This window comes from Ictalurus furcatus, chromosome 5, assembly GCF_023375685.1.
Source record: "Ictalurus furcatus strain D&B chromosome 5, Billie_1.0, whole genome shotgun sequence".
NCBI classification, from domain to species: domain Eukaryota; kingdom Metazoa; phylum Chordata; class Actinopteri; order Siluriformes; family Ictaluridae; genus Ictalurus; species Ictalurus furcatus.
Genome location: NC_071259.1, coordinates 1,392,729 through 1,413,318, shown reverse-complemented (window position 1 = coordinate 1,413,318; position 20,590 = coordinate 1,392,729). Strand labels below are relative to the sequence as shown.

Sequence of the window (20,590 nt, the reverse complement as noted above, 5' to 3'; positions counted from 1 at the left end):
TTGTCCGTTTTATCCGTTTCTAGTTACATGTAACGTTGTGGAACGTCCGTGAAACGAGTTCGTTCGCATTCTCACTTACGTTACAGCAGCTATAAACACTCGTTCCCTCACCAGCCCTCAATGAACGAGACAAAATAAATAAATAAATAAATACCCTAGCGTATTTACAATACGATCTGGTCCGATGACAACAATTTCGGCTTTGTCTGAATTCAACCGCGGGACGTTTTTTTTTTTTTTTTTTTATGAAATCCAGTTCTCTTCTATCTTAAAGAAAAGCATGCTTATTAATATCATTCTGTTTATATCAAAGCAGAAATAAAGCTGCCTGCCAGGTGTGTAAAAATGATAAGAACACTTCAAGTATTACACTCGAATCAACTGATCTCAGGGAAGCGTATAAAAAGAAAAGAGAACCGGGCCAGGAATACACCCCTGTGGTGAACCAAACTTTTACACGTCGAGTAATCGTGTACGTTCTCCAGCTCGAACGGAAATGTGTCCTCCCGACAAATAGGACTCGGGGCACTTCAGGAATACGCCATTCATTTCATTTCCTTTATCTCTTCGCTCCGCAGTCCCTCCTCCACGCGGCGGTGAGGGCGCGAGCGCGTTAAAGAGTAAACACGACGCTGATGGGACTGTGTTGCTGGACGGATTGCTGAAACAGAAGTATTGCGATTGAAAGATAAAGAAGAACGTTCGGTCGGGTAAATAAACAGCGACGTCACTTCATCAAGCTTTATAAACAGAAACAGTAGTTTGGAGGTGGACGTGTAGATCCCGCCTGCAGATACCTTCACGAATATATTCATTATTCAGACATCAAAACAAATAAACCTCTACGCGTCTGTCACGGAGGAATCCTCGGAGGTGTTAGAGGTTTATCCACCTAGCTAACGTTATCATACGGAGCCGGAGGAATTAGCCTGCTGAGTTATCTGATAAGAGGACGCCTTTTTTTTTCCTTTCAAAATTTTGCGACATTTTTTGCGTTTTTTGTTTTGTTTTGTTTTTTTTGCGGAAAACCAAACAATTTTGAATCGCAAAATTCCGCGCGCTCTGTAAACGAGACCTTTTAGCTGTTCTCGTGTTCGACGCACGTGAATCGAAGAGCGTTCGGATGAATGACGTCATCACGATGCGCCTCGGCCCGAATCTGCGGGAAATCGGCGGCCGTTTTTAAAAATCGCGATCTCCTCTGAGTTTCCTAAGGGTACTGTCCAGAACCCGTTGGTCTAACCAGATCAGTACCATTGTGTTTAATCAGTGTGTGTGTGTGTGTGTGTGTGTGTGTGATATAGCACAGAGACTCTGAAGCAAGAATACCCAGACACCTGATTCGGGTTTCTGACCTTCTCTACCCCGGAGTGTAACACGCGGCGAAATGCCATCGCAGCTCCTCAGAGAAAAGCGCGAGCCGACACGGCGTGACACGGGCATCGATACGCCTCTGAAGCACATCCGAGCGTGCGCAGGAGAGCGAGGGAGCGGGAGGACGAGTGAAGCGGAGCGATAGCGCTGAGACGGCGGCGTGGGTTTTGTCCTGATTGCTGCAGCTGATTAAGAACTGATTAGATTTGTGATTGCTTCAAACCCCCGAGGAGCTGCACAATGGTGTTTGTGTAGAGTGGTTTAATTAAGCGTACTCTCACACACACACACACACACACACACACACACAAGTAAGTAGAGAGAAGAGCAGAGAGAAGTAAGTGTTAGTGTTCGATAATTCTCAGCATCACACCTGTTCGAGCACAAAGCCAAGCTAAACAGTTCAGCTTCCATTTCGGTTAAAGCATCGTTAATTCAATTACGCCTGAAATGAAATAAATATCAGAAACACAAAAAGACTCGACCGTTCATATAATATAATATTATACAATATAATACAGCGTCACATCATCCACTGCTCTGTACAGAAAATCTCATTATTCAAACAGTGACAGAGCTCTCGTCTCTTCACGCGCTCGAAATCCGTCCTGCTTTATTTCATAGACGTCTGTTCTGGGTTTCATTATTTTTGCGTGTGTCTGGCCGGGTGTAGTACAGTTTCCTTTCTATATATATATATATATATATATATAGAGAGAGAGAGAGAGAGAGAGAGAGAGAGAGGCTTGTGATTGGTCAGAAGGTGATTAGTTTTCTATAGCAGCAGCTCGTACACAGCGGACGCTCCACTTAAACAGGTTAAGAGTAAAACGTTTAGGGAAGGAGTCTCCAGCGTCAGCGCGGACAGGTGGAGCCGCAGCTTAAAGTTTCGCGACATCTTCAGGACGCTGCGGGACAAACGGCGTTTAAAAAAATAATAATTCAAAAGAGAGACTAAAGAGAGAGTGTGGTGAGGGAACGACTGTACGGTCAGAGCTGCTCTAATGAAGATCGAGCGTAACTATAAACGGATAAAAAGTATCGTGGATTGTTGTTTGATGAATAAAATAAAAGCGTGTCCTTGTCGGCATGAGAGGAATGATTGGGAAATAATCAGCTTCGGGGTGGTCACGGTAACGCCGCTTCAACGCCTCGCTGTTGATGATTATTTTCCCAGGACAGCACCACGGACAGCGTTTGATTCCTCGCACTTGACGTTCTAGCTGACGTTAACGTAATCACGCGACGTGTTTCACATCTCCGGAGTGTTCTATCTGTCTTCGTGTCTCTGCGTCTGTAATGACGGCGATGAAAACAGCGCCGTCGTTGTTATTCAGACGAAACGACGCCACCTCAGGTCCCGGGTCTTGGTTCTCGGTTGGAGTTTAGTGGATTTTTTTGGTGTTGGTGAGAAAAGGGCGTGGCTCCTGCTGAAAATCCTTCATTAAACACGGATGTACAGTTTCTAGAAGGTTCTAGAAGTCTGGAAGAACCCCGTCTGATATCGTTTCCTCTCAGACTGTATGGATAGGGATCTCGTTCTCGTCTCAGTACTCATCAGCGTCCTCTTTAATCCAGGAACAGATTAAAGAGATTGTCCCTTTTAGTCTCTCGCTCACTCGTCCACTTCTCTGGAAACTCCGCGTCGCTCTTCTCAGCCTGTCTCTTGCGCTAGACGCTCGTCTTTCCAGCGATCTCTCTAGACGGAGCGCCCCGAAGGCCCGGCTTATGTGGAAGCGACACACTGCGAAAGCGTTTGTGACTGAACGAGATTGTAGCGCGGCTCCCCGAGGCACTCTGTCTCTTTCACTGCACATTTAAATCCGCTGTTTCGGCTCTTAAGAGACGAATTCGCCGTTTTCTCTCGCCGTCGACACGACGCGAGCGCAGGCTAAGGCTAATTCCTGACCGCGCCGCGTGCAGGACGGAGCCGGGCGTCGTCTCGGCTCCACGGCACCCTGACAGGAGGAGGAACGCAGTGCTCATGCCGATATTAATACAGCGTGAGATGCTGGTGAATAGCACTAAAACCGTGAGCTTTGCTAGCTTTGCTAGTCGCTAGTGTTTCAACTTTTAGAATTCTGTAGAGACGTCAGATATCGAGAGGATTAGGTCGAAAATCTACCTGCACTGATCCAGGACAAAACATCTGAGAGTCTTGTCATTATACCTGAGGTCTCAGTTATAATGAGGCACATCAGCTAGCGTTGTATCTATCTATTTGTCTATCTGTCTGTCTGTCTATCACACTGTCTCCCTCTCTGTCTCTTTCAAACCGTCGAACTCTGTCTCTTTGTCTCTTTGTCGCGCTGCCTCTCTCCCTCACACTCTCTCTTTCTCACACGCAGTTGTTCTCTCTCGTTTTCTTTGTCTCTTTCACTCACACACAGTCTGTCTCTCTCTGAGGATGGCGAAGTGCTGATAAATGCTGTTGTTGTGCTCTGTGGCAGCTCCTGCTGTTAATCCAATGCTGTTTTAGCACTCTAATGTGAAATGATTAGAGTAATTGTCCTCCCATCATTAGATGTAGGGACTCGTCAAACTTAATGGAGGTTTGACAGCTGAGAATGTGCTCCTCGGTGTGTATGTGTGTGTGTGTGTGTGATTTATGGATGGTAAAAGGAGATATGTGAACAGACACGATGTGCGTGTTGTTGTCAGGTCGATGCGGGACAGTGATGATGAGGATGATGAGGAGCGGAGAGGAAGGACCTGCACCCTGCAGTATCAGAGAGCCATCATACGCATTCTCACTCACTTCGTCGCCGAATCCGCAGAGGTCCGAGGTCAGCTGACCTACATGCTGGGCTCTGATTGGCAGCTGGACATCACAGGACTGGTGTGGGACTTCCTGAAAGTGGAGGATCCTCGAATCGCACGCTTACAAGATGGCCGCCTGCTGGAGGGCGTGGGCACGGGCATGACCAGCATCCAGGTACACACTCACCACTCTCTGTCTATCTATCTGTCTGTCTGTCTGCCTGTCTGTCTGTCTTTCTGTCTGTCTGTCTGCCTCTCTATCTATCTGTCTGTCTGTCTGTCTAACTATCTACCTGTCTGTCTATCTACCTGTCTGTCTGTCTATCTGTCTGTCTGTCTATGTGTCTATCTATTTGTCTGACCGTCTGTTCTTTTTTGTGTGCATCCATCTGTCCTGTCTTTCTTCCTACACATTTATATTTTCTCATATATATTATTCCTTCACCACCCCCCCCCCCCCCCATCGTGTTCCGCTCCTCATCACTGCAGTGACTTTTCAATCTACTGTTTATTTGTTTATTTATTTATTTATTTATTTATTTATTGAAAGTAATTGTCTCTACACATCCACTACGGTTGTTTAAAGACAGGAGCAGTAATGTCTGTGTGCCTCAGAGTGACACAGAGCAGCTGTAATAACTGTAACATGGCCACGCTGTTAATGTGTTAGTGATGTTAGCAATGTTAGCGATGTTAGCAATGTTAATGTGTTAGTGATGTTAATGTGTTTTTGATGTTAGCGGTGTTAATGTGTTAGCAATGTTAATTTGTTAGGGATGTTAATGATGTTAGTGATGTTAGAGCTGTTAGTGATGCTAGCGATGTTAATGTGTTAGCGATGTTAGAGCTGTTAATGTGTTAGTGATGCTAGCGATGTTAATGTGTTAGCGATGTTAGCGATGTTAGAGCTGTTAATGTGTTAGTGATGTTAGTGATGTTAATGATGTTAGTGATGTTAGCGATGTTAGAGCTGTTAATGATGTTAGAGCTGTTAATGTGTTAGTGATGCTAGCGATGTTAATGTGTTAGCGATGTTAGAGCTGTTAATGTGTTAGTGATGTTAGTGATGTTAATGATGTTAGTGATGTTAGCGATGTTAGAGCTGTTAATGATGTTAGAGCTGTTAATGTGTTAGCGATGTTAGAGCTGTTAATGTGTTAGCGATGTTAGAGCTGTTAATGTGTTAGCGATGTTAGCGATGTTAGTGATGTTAGAGCTGTTAATGTGTTAGCGATGTTAGTGATGTTAGCGATGTTAGAGCTGTTAATGATGTTAGAGCTGTTAATGTGTTAGCGATGTTAGTGATGTTAGCGATGTTAGAGCTGTTAATGATGTTAGAGCTGTTAATGTGTTAGTGATGTTAGAGCTGTTAATGTGTTAGCGATGTTAGAGCTGTTAATGATGTTAGAGCTGTTAATGTGTTAGCGATGTTAGTGATGTTAGCGATGTTAGAGCTGTTAATGATGTTAGAGCTGTTAATGTGTTAGTGATGTTAGAGCTGTTAATGTGTTAGCGATGTTAGAGCTGTTAATGTGTTAGCGATGTTAGAGCTGTTAATGATGTTAGAGCTGTTAATGTGTTAGTGATGTTAGAGCTGTTAATGTGTTAGCGATGTTAGAGCTGTTAATGTGTTAGCGATGTTAGAGCTGTTAATGATGTTAGAGCTGTTAATGTGTTAGCGATGTTAGAGCTGTTAATGTGTTAGCGATGTTAGAGCTGTTAATGTGTTAGCGATGTTAGAGCTGTTAATGATGTTAGAGCTGTTAATGTGTTAGTGATGTTAGAGCTGTTAATGTGTTAGCGATGTTAGAGCTGTTAATGTGTTAGCGATGTTAGAGCTGTTAATGTGTTAGCGATGTTAGAGCTGTTAATGTGTTAGCGATGTTAGCGATGTTAGTGATGTTAGAGCTGTTAATGATGTTAGAGCTGTTGATGTGTTAGCGATGTTAGAGCTGTTAGTGTGTTAGCGATGTTAGCGATGTTAGTGATGTTAGAGCTGTTAATGATGTTAGAGCTGTTGATGTGTTAGCGATGTTAGAGCTGTTAGTGAGGTTAGCGATGTTAATGTGTTAGCGATGTTAGCTATATTAATGTGTTAGTGATGTTAATGATGTTAGCGATGTTAATGTGTTAGCGATGTTAGCTATATTAATGTGTTAGTGATGTTAATGATGTTAATGTGTTAGCGATGTTAGCGATGTTAATGATGTTAGTGATGTTAGCGATGTTAATGATGTTAGCGATGTTAATGTTGTTAGCGATGTTAATGATGTTAGCGATGTTAGTGATGTTAGCGATGTTAATGATGTTAGCGATGTTAGCGATGTTAGTGATGTTAGCGATGTTAATGATGTTAGCGATGTTAGTGATGTTAATGATGTTAGTGATGTTAATGATGTTAGCGATGTTAATGATGTTAGCGATGTTAATGATGTTAGCGATGTTATTGATGTTAGCGATGTTAGTGATGTTAATGATGTTAGCGATGTTAGTGATGTTAGCGATGTTAATGATGTTAGTGATGTTAGCGATGTTAATGATGTTAGCGATGTTAGCGATGTTAATGATGTTAGCGATGTTAATGATGTTAGCGATGTTAGTGATGTTAGCGATGTTAGCGATGTTTGCGATGTTAATGATGTTAGCGATGTTAGCGATGTTAGTGATGTTAATGATGTTAGCGATGTTAGTGATGTTAGCGATGTTAGTGATGTTAGTGATGTTAGCGATGTTAATGATGTTAGTGATGTTATTGATGTTAGTGATGTTAATGATGTTAGCGATGTTAACGATGTTAACGATGTTAGTGATGTTAGTGATGTTAGTGATGTTAGAGCAGAAATGACGGAGAGGTTATGTGATGGTAAACTGCCACTGGCTCGGTGCAGACACGACACCCAGCGCTAACGTCCTGCAGAACTGAGCAGAACTGAGCATTGTTATACTGACAGGGTTCAGATTAAAGCTTATCATACACTCGATTAAAGCATTACATGAGGAGGGATATACAGATTGTGTGAAGTCTGTGAGCCGGATTAAAATAGCCTCAAACGCTGCGGATGTCTCGAGTTTTTTTTTCTTCCTTAAGCGGACAGAATTTACTGTCAGAGTCTGGAAGTGATGATGTTTTAAGCTTCATGGTGCGGTCTTTAAGCTCTAAATCCAGCAAACCCTGGATCATCTACGCAGATCAAGTGGAATCACTTCGGCTCGTGTTCTCACGTCGAGTGTGTCCAAAATCCATGAAGCGAATCAGATCCAAAAAGAAACAACCTTAAGATCGATTTCTCATTCTGTCCAAGTTCACGGAGTGCGGATTAGATTTATCTTCACATCGTATGTCTGTGGTAAATATGCAGCTTGACTATAAACCTGAACCTCGTACGAGCTGAGTTTATTAACTCTGTGTGTGTGTGTGTGTGTGTGTGTGTGTGTGCGTACGTGCACTCTCCAGGTCCTCTCTCCGCTCTCGGACTCGATCCTGGCCGAGAAGTCGGTGTCTGTTGTGGACGAGCGAGTCAGCATCACTGAACTGGGCCTGCAGTTGGTCAGCGGCCTCACGCTCCGCCTACAGCTCAGCACAGGAAGTAACCAAGCCATCAGCGCCACGGCAACCACACAGGAAGTGCTCAACATGCCCAAACAGGTGACACACACACACACATACGGCATTATTATAATTTACCCCAAATTGAGCCACGGTCATGTGTGGTGTCTGAGGCTCGCTGCGTCATTACAGTGTTATTACATTGTAATAACAGATTCATGGCTGTATCAGAGCTACACGTGTTTTGTTATGTTTCATATTTCTCCTTATAAATCGTTTATAAACACCCTAATGACAGGGTTATGTATGTTCTTGCCACGGGTCTCGTATTACGGGTCTTGTATACCATCGTGTACGGATTTGTATGCTGCGTAGCACCTTTCATAAGATTAGTGCTTTTAAGGCTACATAACATCACAACTGACATAACCCGTTATGAAGGTTTATTTACAATATACGCGTCAGAAAGTGACTACTGATGTCGAGTTAACACAGATTTCTGTCGACATAAGGCGGTACTATGACACTTAATTACAGACTGACGTCACTGTGTTGAAGAATTTCTTGACAGATAACTTCAGGTGATTACGTGTCATAAGGATGTCATAAGGAAGTCATAAGGAAGTCATAATGAAGTCATAAGGTTGTCATAAGGATGTCAGAAGGATGTTATAAGGATGTCATAAGGTTGTCATAAGGATGTCATAAGGATGCCATAAGGAAGACATAATGAAGTCATAAGGATGTCATAAGGATGTCGTAAGGATGTCATAAGGTTGTCATAAGGATGTCATAAGGATGCCATAAGGAAGTCATAATGAAGTCATAATGAAGTCATAAGGATGTCATAAGGTTGTCATAAGGATGTCATAAGGATGTCATAAGGTTGTCATAAGGATGCCATAAGGAAGTCATAATGAAGTCATAAGGATGTCGTAAGGTTGTCATAAGGATGTCATAATGAAGTCATAAGGATGTCGTAAGGTTGTCATAAGGATGTCATAAGGTTGTCATAAGGAGTTTAATTGGAAAAATGACACTGTCATGGCACTTTAATGATAGGTATGAATATTTTCTCTCTTTGTTTATGGATACTTATAGCAGTGACTCTGAAAAGTCAGTTATGTTTCTTGTATCTAGTTATAACTTGCTTATGAACACTCGTCACTCTGACCCGGTTAATATATTTGTTTTATAAACGCCCGTATTGTCCCGACACCAGAGTTAATACACACAATCTCTTCTGACAGATAAATTCATTTTTCATATTTCTGCTTATAAATGGTTTATGAATGCTTATGTCGCAACACCTTGATGTTTCATTAGAAGCAGACTTCAGACAGCACACGCGCTCCTGCTGGATCGACTGCATTCGGGGTGAAGGAGGAGAATTCTTTATTCATGACTCACCTCCTTTAACGGCTGTTCAGCTGTCAGTTACACGCTCAAAACACCTGCATGTAAAATTAAGCCGATTACACGCCACGAAACACGACGGCGCGCTCAGACCTCCCAGTGTGCACCTCTTCCCCATCGCTTCCACACACTCGCTGCTCGACGTACGTACAAACATCCCATTTATAAACACGCACTCGCACGCGCAACCTCTTCCTTCGCTTTAGTCCATTTAGATGGTATTTTCCCCCTCAATATCCCATTTGTTCCACGGTTGCGATGCGTTCCCGTGGGACTACGGGTCGCTCCGGTTGCCTGTAGTAACCACAGTAAAGCGTAATTAAGGTCTCTTTAAGGGCTTCAGAGGAGGAAAGTGGGTTAATTATCATTACCTTGACTCACATAATCAGTAGCGCATGCCGATATTTCGCACCACCTCAGCGTTTTTTTTCGACTTTCCCCCATTCACTCAGGATGAATGTGTGCCTCGGAACATTTATTACAAAGTCTCTTCATCGCCCTCCGTATTAAAGGCGAGACCGCGGTGGCCGCATGTGAATGCAGAGACTTTTTCACAAACAGACTCTGTAAACTCGTGCGACGCATGAGAATTTCGCCTCAATACATTTCTCACACATGAACACGTACAGTCAGAGTACTATTCATACGGCCGCTAGATCAAGGCCTCATAATCCTCACGCGACATTAACTCTCATTCATCCGCATAAAAGTCTCATTTCAATGCGTCCCGTGTTGATCCGAGGTATAAAAAAGAAATAAATTGAAATCCCAACTCGCTCAAAATGTTCGTAAATCGTTTGAGTTCATAAGGTATTCATAAACGTTTATAAACATGAATAAGAGACACGCTTTACATGTTAAGAGATCTCTTATATAATATACATCATATATATAATAAATATAATGATGTCAGTGTCAGGGTTATAACCTTTGCAGTGTTGCGTTGTTATACGGTTTTCACATCGGCATTATTACTGTTATAACCCTTAATTGGTGAGTTATGATGCTTCATGACCATATGAGCGTTGCACTCTTTGATTTATGGATGAAGAGCTATGGGTATGGCGTCTATCGTTCTATACGGGATAGATGCTGAGTAACACCTTACCTAAGATTAGTGCTTATAAGGCTACATAGCATCACAGCTGACATAACCCTACGTGAACCGTTATAAAGGCTTATTCCAACAAGCATCATGAAGTCACTACTTTCTTCAATTCCGATTAAATAAGGGTGTATTATAAGACTTTTTACAGACTGACTTCACTGAGCTTCATGGCAATCGACTTCTGGTCATTACGTGTCATAAGGAGGTCATAAGGGGGTTAATTGGAAAATGAATAAAGACGGCACTTCCAAAGGAATATCTAGAGTGGTTGTTGAACTTATAGAATGACATAGAACTGCTGTATAACACTGACATAATGACAAGGTTATAACACTGAGCATTATTACATTGTAATAACACCTTTATGTCTGTTTCCACCGGTCCTTTATTAAACTATGTTTTGTATATCTACTTTTTATTGACTATTACAGCGGTGTCATAATGACACCATAATGACATTTATGTATGTTTAATCTGGCCATCATGTTAATTATTTGTACTTATGTATTGTTTATGAGTACTCACAGCAGTGTCATGACCCCATGATGACAAAGTTATTTATTATAAACGACTTTTTTTGTTTAAAGTGTGTATCAGATGACTCAGACAGATCGTTATTATAATAATGAGTTATTCACGCCTGTTCACGTTTCGTCACTGATCCGCGCGCGTGCCGATGAGTCGACGGCGGTAGAAATCTGCCCCTGCGTGTCAGAGGATTTGTAGTGCATCTGATCTGGAACGTTTATATCTCATCCCGGCGAGAGAGAAGCTTAAGACGCTCGCATGTTGGCAAATCCCTGTTTGCATGGCCGTGTCCATAATGGAGCTTTCTTATTGGCTGGCTTGCGGTTTAATCGAGCGCTCCCGCTCAGGCTAGCAGAGCTCAGAACTCGGAGCTTAACCTCACACTGCACGAAATGTCACGCCGATAAAGAGCCACACTGCTCACGTTGAGGAGTTTGAGGACATGTAGGACGGGTCAGCGGTTTAGCTCGGCGAGTTAGGACGCAGATTTGCTCAGTGTTGCTTTGAAATAAACGGCGAGAACTGCGTGCTAGTACTAGCGGGTAGAGCGAAGCGTACGGGCGCTGTTTCTTCACTTCAAACCCGTAGCATTTGTAATGTGATAGTGCTTCTGTATTTACGTGTTTAAAGTGTTTGACCACCAGTTATTAGGATAGTCATCTAGTCCGAGGTGTGATTTTGGAATTTCGCCCCCTTTGGTAGGAAAGCGCTATTTCAAGCTACTTGCAGAAATTAATACGCATTCATGAGACTTAAAGGATGCGTCTTAAACCCTTAAACCAACTACCGGAGTATGCCTAAATGGTGTAGTGACTGTTTTGTACAGTAAATAGTATAACATTTGAGACTCTGCCCAAATATTCTCACCTCTGAGGATATACTATAATAATCCGCTTACGTTTGAGAACCTTTCAGAAGCGTTATGAGAACAAATAAAAATGTCATGATGTACACGAGTGCTCAGAAACGTTACAGTTACTGAGGACCAGGCGAAAGAAAAAAACATTTTGGTCTCTCATGTCTGTCTGCATTGTAGATGCTGCTGGGTATCTGCGAAGTTCATAGATGTATGCTAGCTCACTACCACTAGCTAGTAACGTGAAATACAATGGAGAAGACAAAAGTGTCACCATATTTGTATTACCATTAGGGCGACTCACAGCAGCTCAGGAACATCACGTTAGAGGTTTTTGTCCCCTAACTCTCAATAAAGAAAATATGCACTGTAGCTTTAAATCTGATAATCATTATAGTGGTGAACCTACGGACATGTGATCCCGTGTTGTATTTTTATTCCATGTAGATTTCAATTAAAAAAAAAAAACACCAACAATTTGGATTGTAATCTTCAACTGTTGTACTTTTCTCCTCTGTCTGTCCTGTAGGAGGCGCTGATCAGTGCTTGGCTCCAGTTTAGTGATGGCTCCATGGCCCCTCTGGACCTTTACGACCCGGATCACTTCGTGCTGACGGTGATCTCTCTGGACGAAGAGGTGGTGAGCGTGAATCAGGACGCGACCGGGCGCTGGCCCATAGTCACGGGTCAGGCCGAGGGTCAGGGCCCACTGCTGCGCGTCGAGATGAGCGTCCACGAGTCATGTCAGAAGCTCAAACCCCGCCGCAGCGTGCTCGCCGCCGGAAACTGCCACGTCCGGGTGAAATACGGCCACACAGAGAGCGTCTCGCAACCTGAATACGGAGATGACGACGAGAACCACCGGCAGAATCTGAACTTACCGGACCGGACCGGAATGGATGGCCATTACTTCTACAGCTCCATTTCCAACATGGACGCCGATGGAGCAATGAGACGAATCACCACCACGACCAAGACAGAAATCATCCGGAGAACCGGCGGAGAAAAACTCTCAAACGACGGCAGCCAGATTTCCAACGTCCCTGTCGATTTCTCCGATTTCCCTGCCCAAGTAGACCTTCCTCGAGGACACAGCGTCTACGATGACGACCTGCTCCAGACCAACCGAGGACTCTCGGACCTGGAAATCGGGATGTACGCCCTGTTAGGAGTCTTCTGCCTGGCGATCTTGGTCTTTCTTATTAACTGCATTTCCTACGCGCTGAAATATCGCCATAAGGAGATGAGCATCGAGGGTCAGGAGAGTCTGAACCACGCACATGACTGGGTGTGGCTGGGAAATGAGGCGGAGCTTCTGGAGAGTCACGTGAGCCTGTCGCCGCAAACAGACGAGCAGATCACGATCATGGATTCCAGCATCGGTGCGCTGGAGGAAGGAAGCCTTCTGCTCAACGGCGGTTCGCTACAGAAGAACAGTCACGAGCGGCAGGAGCACCGAGGGGCCGAGAACAACGGCGGGAAAGACGCCAAAGGGGACTCGCCCACCACCAAGAGGAAGAGAGTCAAATTCACCACGTTCACCACTATTCCCGCCAGCGAGACTCTCGGAGACGAGCCGGACGAGGAAATAAAGTGGGTGTGTCAGGATGTGGACATGCGAGAGTCCAAAGAGCTGCAGAACTACATGGAGCGGCTAAACGACAGTGTTTTAAAAGACGTGGCGTAGTCGGCGACGTGACAGCACGTGTTAAACAGCAGAACTCACCCTTATGCCTTCTTCATAGAGCCAGGATTCAGTCACGGAAACATCACAAGCTCTCGGAGGACCCCGGAAAAAAAAAACAAACCCATGGGATGTAACATTCGTGCGTATGTTGAACTCTCGGATCAACACGGCAGCTGTCAAAGGACTTGCTACCTGACGTCATGGTACTCGTAGCGAGAGTTTTTAAATCAACGAACACAAAACTCCATTTATCTTCATTTATTGTCCTTCATTTTGTTCCTCTTCATTTATACACAAATTTATTTTAGCGCCTTTTCTAGATAAAAAAAAAAAAGAGAGAGAAAAGAAATGAAAGCGTTGCGAAGCTTGCAGATGCTCCACACACACACACACACACACACACACACACACACCAATGAGTGTACTATTGATGCATATTGTTTCACTGTAAATAAAGTGCACATAGAATTGTTTTGACAGATCGGATGTCCTTGTTCCTTACGGTGACCTCGTGCGATCCGTCGGAGCTCACGATGTTCTCCACGAGCCAAAACCCACACCTGGCACTCGAGGCGTTAAAAGTATTTCTGCGTATAATATATAAACACTATATTCACTTCATCTTCCACCTCAGCGCACTAAATTATTCCATTTTTCCCCTCTGTGCCCTGTTTAAACCCGATTTTATTCCCCAAATCTTCGGTATGCAAAAGCTTCCATTGCTGGAAGCATCTGAGTCAAGCTGTTCCCAGCCAGATAGCGCAAAAAAAAAAATCATCTCTGCTCTAATTTAATCATTTGTGACCGGAACAATTTTCATAATGCAGAAAAGAAAAAAAAACGGGCAAAAAATAAATAAATAAATAAAAAATATCCAAAGCTAATTTAAATCAATTACAAATCCAGCATCATTAGAGCGAAAACAGCAGGAGGCTGAACTGAGTTACACAAGGACAAGCCAAAAATTACTACCATGCATTTGGAGCCTACAAAGAGATGAGAAGAGGTGGAAAACAACCTGCTTTCTGCGTCCTTTCACACAGACTAGCCGGTTCTCCAGTTTCCACGCGGGAAAACAAGGTCTGACGTTTCTGCGCGGAATCTGACTTCATTACTACAAAGCCATGAGCAAAATATGACCTGTGACTTTTTTTTTTACCTACAAAGTCATAATCTGGCAACCTAGAGCCTCACGTGAGTCCGAGTTTCATTGAACTTTCACATTTCCTGTCCATTTATCCCCAGCACGTCTTGTTCATTCTCGCTAGAACTGTCTCTCCGTCTTTGTTCTCTGCCAGACGACTCAGACGTCTGTACGATTCCCCGGATGCATTTCAATCACTCTCGCACTGTACGTGATTAGCGAGCGCTGAAGGGAGAAGTTTCGAGGGAGAGCGAAACACGACCGAAGTGTCTTGATGTCATCGTACGGAAGAAAGATGGCGTGTCGCGTATGTGCATCGACTCCTGACTTTCAGAATGTGTACATTACATTACATTACATTACATCGGGGTTGTTTTTCTTCCCCTCTCTCTCTCTCTCTCGCTCTCTCTCTCGCTCTCTCTCTCCCATCGTCGAGCCGTTTGAATGAATTAACGAAAGCAGTGGTGTATGTTAATGTGGCATTTTGCTGATAATCTCTCAAGCTGAATTATTGCAAGTGTTCAGTACACAAATGCCAGCATTTGTCTAATTAACCTGAGCCGGATTTCCCTGGGCATTAGCGGAAGAGCGTCGTATTTCCTCTTTGCTACCCAATTAACGTGACGTTCGTATTCGTTTTCGGCTCGGAAACCGTCTTTATGATTATGAAGAGGCGAGAGTCGGCGAAGACGATTTATCCTTTAATTGTAACCGAAGCAAGGTCAGGAGAGATTAGACAGCACTCGCGGTGATGAGTGAAAGCCGGACTCGTTATTCACTGGAAAATAACGCCTTATAAAGCCGTAAAAACAGGATGATTAATATTCTAGACGTCTAGACACACCGCGACAGCCGATCGTTCTCCGGTCCGTGTTTTCGCACGAGGCGGTCCGAAACCCTGGACGCTGGAGCGAACAGGAAGTCAGTGCACATCTTCATAATGCACTAAACGCTTTTCCAAAAGTAGTCGGTTTGACTTTTTTTTTTTTTTGCAATATGCAAATGAAACCGCAGTGTTATTATGTCATAACCTACGAGAGCCAATCAGATTCCAGGATGCAAGTGAAAGGCACGTATCGCTGATTTCTTCCCAGGTGAATGGAGGCACGTGCGTGTTTAGGTTTGGGTTTTAAAGTCTTGTGGAAAAGACGCCAATCGAGTTAGTATTTAACACGGAGAGATGATAATCTGTAATTATATAAAAAGAATAAACAGAAAGGAAAGAAATCCTTGGCGTTCGTTTGTGCACCGTGTTTGGCTTTATCGATGTCAGCGCTGATATCAGGGCGAAGTGAAAAAATAAAATTGAAACCGCACAGATGAATGACGCTAATTCGGTCAGCCTTTGGGTTTAGTTTGGAGTTGAATGGGGTACGATTCTCTCTGATGTAGCCATTATAACATGACGTTTCTCTTCTCGATTTCTTTTTAGACGCAGAGCCAGCTTCGTGTCGGTGATGTTTAGAGATTCTGAAGAAAAGCGATCCATGTTAGATATCTTGGATAAATGTAATCCGAGCACTTTTCCTGATTCCTGCTCTGACTGCTTTGTGGAGTTCAGCGTTTAGCGCAGAAGTGAAGCGAAGCTCGTATTGACCGTTCCGACGTTTATCCTCGAGAGCCGCGTTTCCATCGGGGTGTGTTTTCACTCCTTCTTTTCTCTCTCTCGATCTGAATGAGCTGCTTGGTGTGATTACAGACATGCCTCCATCGATTACCGCGTCTTGAATGGAAACAAGATCGAGCGAGCGTGTTGAGTCCATCGCGTCGCTCCTGCGCAGTCCTTCCTAAACTCTCCAATTTCCTGTCCAGCAACTTTCTCTCTCTTTCTCTGTCTCTCTCTCTCAGCGCACTTCCTGTCGTCCCCACACACGGCAGGCTGATAGATGACTGTGTTCTTTCTTTCCGTCTCCGTGGCGAGACTTCGATTGCGGCTCTATCGGCGCCGCAGCTGATGTGGAGGGAGCGAGCGTTGCTCCGAGGGCAGCGAATCACGACACGCAGCCTGCGACGTGTGAAGGACGGAGAAATTTCGCTGTCACACCACGCGAGGGGAAGACGGATGGCACTCGGGTTGTAATTAACACACCATCATGTTCCTCTTTTTATTTCATCTTCGCGGCGGTGGAGGGAGCGAGGCCGTCTCGGCACACCGCACAACACTAAATGATTTTCTCTGTTTATAGACTTTCAGTTCTCCACGTTCCCCCGCCTCGCCTCGCCTCGCCTCGCCTCGCGAACGTATAGACGCCCTGCGGGGAAATGTTTCCAGTGCCGTCACACAGAGGTGTGTTAACGAGGTCTGTGATTAGGAAGCCTTGTTTAGGAAATGTCCGTACCATCAAATTTGGTTTTAAATTCACAAGCGCTGACGTTAAAAGGAACACGTTAGGGGCCCAAGCACTAGGCCGAATTATTGTCTGGAAATCCAGGCAGACATTTTATTTCTCTAGAGCTCGAAATGTATTTATTACCGGTTTATTTGTATTCATGCAGGATGCCCAAGCCTTATTTATTTAGAAGTCCAATCACAAAATGTATTTATTTATTTATTTATTGATAGCCCAGAGCACTCAATGCATTTCTCCAGGCACCAGAGGTGTGTACTGAGGAACCCGAGCATGAACCGTGGTCTCACGTCGAAATTTTCAGAAACTGTTCTATAATAATGCTTTTATTTCATTGTTAGCAAATTTAATACCTGCCCTTCTGTCTTATTAATTTACACACAATCTCTGCTCCTGAATGGACTTTCACACTGCGGGTGCTGTATCAGCATTGACCACGCCCACTATTTCAACACGCGACCAGGATACGCTATCCATGGACTTTCCATACATTAATGTGTGTGTGTGTGTGTGTGTGTGGTCATGTTGCTAATCTTGGCTCACCGTACTGTTGTGTGTATTTCAAGCCTTCTCCTTGGCACGCGACAGTGTTTCTGTGAATTTAAATATTTCCAGCGTGTGGGCGGATCTCCAATCACTGTTTATAATCATATTCAGATGGGAGTTAGATCAGCACACGTCTTTATCAGCACGGATACTAATTATTATTTCATTCTTCTCCATCTTGTAATCTCTCTCTCTCTCACACACACACACACACACACGATTTCATTATTATTTGTTTCCTATGACTAATACCTCATACGGAGTCTGACGCCGCTTACTGCAATTAATTTTGAAAAGGAAACACAACAGAAACGCCTGCCTGATGAAAAGGAATAATTGGGACTTTAATTTCTTTAATTATAAATGTTCATGTGATTGAAGTCGTTTTACGTTATTTTAAAATAACAGGGCTTGGTGTAAATGTCAATAAATGCCAGACTTCTTCTGGTTATCGTCGATAAAGTGTCCATCGTGAACATCTTTATTTAGAATGAATCTAACATATACTAATATCTGATATATTATTTACAGTGTTTTTAAATTATCATTGTTGTTATTATTATTAATACCGGTGTAGTAACACTGATTGGATCATCATCATCATTAGCATGAACTCGGGTCACACGCTGGAGCAGTTCCAGGAGAACTGAGAGGAGTAACGGCTCGTGTTCATGAAGCAGCGCCTGTCTGACTCGTTATACACACCGAGATGATTTAATTCCTGATGAAATCAGACAGAAACCCGGCCTAATCAGACAGAGACGCCGCTTCTGCTCCAACCGCGCTCCGCTCATTTACATAAAACCAATTCTCAGTTTTCCTCCTCTGCTCCGATTCACTCACGTCCTCACGTCCTCACGTCCTCACATCCTCACGTCCTCACCGAGACGTAACGAAGGAAACAGATCAGAGACAAAAAACAAAAACACAGCCTTCAGTCTGGACTTTAGCACAACCTCGACATAAATAAACACTCTCACACACACTCTCTCTCACACACTCTCTCTCACACACACTCTCTCTCTCACACTCTCTCACACACACTCTCTCACACACACTCTCTCACACTCTCTCACACACTCTCTCACACACTCTCACACACTCTCTCTCACACTCTCTCTCACACACACTCTCTCTCACTCTCTCACACACACTCTCTCTCACACACACTCTCTCTCACACACACTCTCACACACACTCTCTCACACTCTTTCACACTCTCTCTCACACACTCTCTCTCTCACACACTCTCTCACACACTCTCTCACACACTCTCTCACACACTCTCTCACACTCTCTCACACACTCTCTCACACATTCTCTCACACTCTCTCACACACTCTCTCACACTCTCTCACACTCTCTCACACTCTCTCACACACTCTCTCACACTCTCTCTCACACTCTCTCTCACGCGGCGTGATGGTACTGTGTGCAGTACCGAGTCTCACGCAGCACTGCGGGTCTCAGGTCTCTTTAGTGTGAAAGAAAGACATGGAAGCAGCTGATTTAGGAATATTTTGTTTATTTCTGTAGCAGTCATTATCAGAGGAGAGGAGAAAAGCGAGATGTCAGTCAGTCCGAGGAAATAAAGTACAAATCAATAAAAATGCACAAAATTCTTAAAATGAATTCGAAACGCATTATAAAAACATCAGAGTGCAAAAAAAATCACGTACGAATAAAACGGGTCTTAAAGACCGACGAGTGTGAACAGATTTCTCAACAGGAATAAACTTCTTCCAGTTTAACGCCACTTTAAACTTCATCACAGTGCAGATACGACGCGCGCCCGATTCCTAAACACGACCCAATCGCTTTAACGCCGTCATCGTGAGCCACGACGACGAGCGACTGAGCTGGATCAGGCGTGTGTTCCTGGGTACAGGTGCGGTGCTGGAGGAGGGACGCGACAGTGCAAACGGAGTCACAAAACACAAGCTTTCACACTAAAAGGCAGACATCTTGTTATCAGGCAGCCATCTTGGGTAATCACAATCAAAATAAAGATTTGTTTTTTATTATTAAACGTTTTGTTATTCTGTGTGCAGTTCGCTTTCCCGAACCTGAGGCTCCTCCTCCTCCTGAAGCTTAAAGAACACGTGAAATTCAAACACGGCGTTCTTGTGAAAAACAAAGGCGGAGTCGGATCTCAGCGTGAAGGAACGCGTGCCTCCTGCATCGACATCACCACCGAACGTGGAGGAAGTGCTGAGATAGAGGGGAAATGCCGAGACCAAAGTTTGTACACCCTCTGCGAACATCGTGACTGTTCTCCTGGGCAAAATTCTACAGTGACGTCGTCGAATTAATATGTATATATATATTTTAAATGTACAAATGATTAGATGAAGAATAAAACAACTGACCGAGGACGTGATCCGACACGTTTTGGTATCAGCTCGTTTTTAAAGAGAGATAACAATTTTAAAAAGTATAAAAAAAAAAAAACAAGCTGCTATTTTACGTTTAAAAAACGAGAGCGCGAGAGAATGCGTAACGCTTGAAGCAGGAAGACGGAGGATTGTGGAGATGTTTGTGGAGACGGTCTGATCGGCTGCAGGCGGAGTAACGGTGAGACCGCGACCTTAAAAACGTCCTTGGTTCGGTCGTGGTTTGTAAAAGAAGCCGTTAAAGCGCACGAATCACGTTAACACGCTCACTCTCTCGACTCTCTCTCGTTAAGATCGCGTGAGAACATTTCACGGAAACTCACAGTCGCAGGGATGAGGCACAGGGATGGATGGAATATTCTCTTGATATTAAACCCGTCAGCTCTGCGGGAGAAATGAAATGAAAGGCAGGAACACGAGGACGAGGAAGCTGCTGATTCGAGATCCAACACCAAAACTCCCAAATTTTTCAACGTGACCTCGAGTCGCCGAGACGTGATTCTCTTTACAAACCGACCGAAGAGAGAAACAGGAAATATATAAATAACTGCAGGTGGGTAGTGTGGCACAGGCGCCTGCTGAGGCATGCTGGGAAATCTGCAGTGTGTGTGTGTGTGTGTGTGTGTGTGTGTGTGTGTATGTGTGTGTGTGTGTGGGTCAGGAGTTGAATGAAGACCTGTGGTTCACTTTGGGTCTCTGTTTATCGTATTTGAATGAGACGATGAGGAAGAGGAGGAGCGTGACGCCCTGAATACCGGCCAGGAGGAAGAAATAATAATTCAGCATGCAGTTGTTGATGTTTCCTACACACACACACACACACACACACACAAAGAGAGAGAGAGAGAGAGAGAGAGAAAGAGAGAAGAACTGTTATAACAAT

At 44.0% G+C, this 20,590-nt stretch overlaps 2 protein-coding genes across 2 annotated transcripts in view; one reads left to right on the top strand and one right to left on the bottom strand.

Moving 5' to 3' along the window:
• The first annotated feature begins 3,701 nt into the window (after positions 1-3,701).
• LOC128607334 (transmembrane protein 132C-like) lies at positions 3,702-13,727 on the top strand. The gene is made up of 3 exons (XM_053624076.1): positions 3,702-4,309; positions 7,589-7,780; positions 12,119-13,727. The coding sequence occupies exons 1-3, from the start codon at positions 3,983-3,985 to the stop codon at positions 13,274-13,276; spliced, it is 1,677 nt and encodes a 558-aa protein (XP_053480051.1). The 5' UTR covers positions 3,702-3,982; the 3' UTR covers positions 13,277-13,727.
• Positions 13,728-18,784: 5,057 nt separating this feature from the next.
• slc15a4 (solute carrier family 15 member 4) overlaps positions 18,785-20,590 on the bottom strand; it is a 41,851-nt gene continuing 40,045 nt past the window's right edge. Inside the window, exon 9 of the mRNA XM_053624067.1 lies at positions 18,785-20,510. Coding sequence (XP_053480042.1) covers positions 20,365-20,510 — 146 coding nt within the window. The 3' untranslated portion in view covers positions 18,785-20,364. The remainder of the gene's footprint in view (positions 20,511-20,590) is intronic.

Bases quoted from the DNA above. Each gene is read 5' to 3' on its own strand.
- LOC128607334 (XM_053624076.1), top strand. From the start codon at position 3,983: ATGGATGGTAAAAGGAGATATGTGAACAGACACGATGTGCGTGTTGTT. The intron at 4,310-7,588 runs GTACACACTCAC...TGCACTCTCCAG, and splicing joins CGGGCATGACCAGCATCCAG to GTCCTCTCTCCGCTCTCGGA. The intron at 7,781-12,118 runs GTGACACACACA...TCTGTCCTGTAG, and splicing joins TGCTCAACATGCCCAAACAG to GAGGCGCTGATCAGTGCTTG.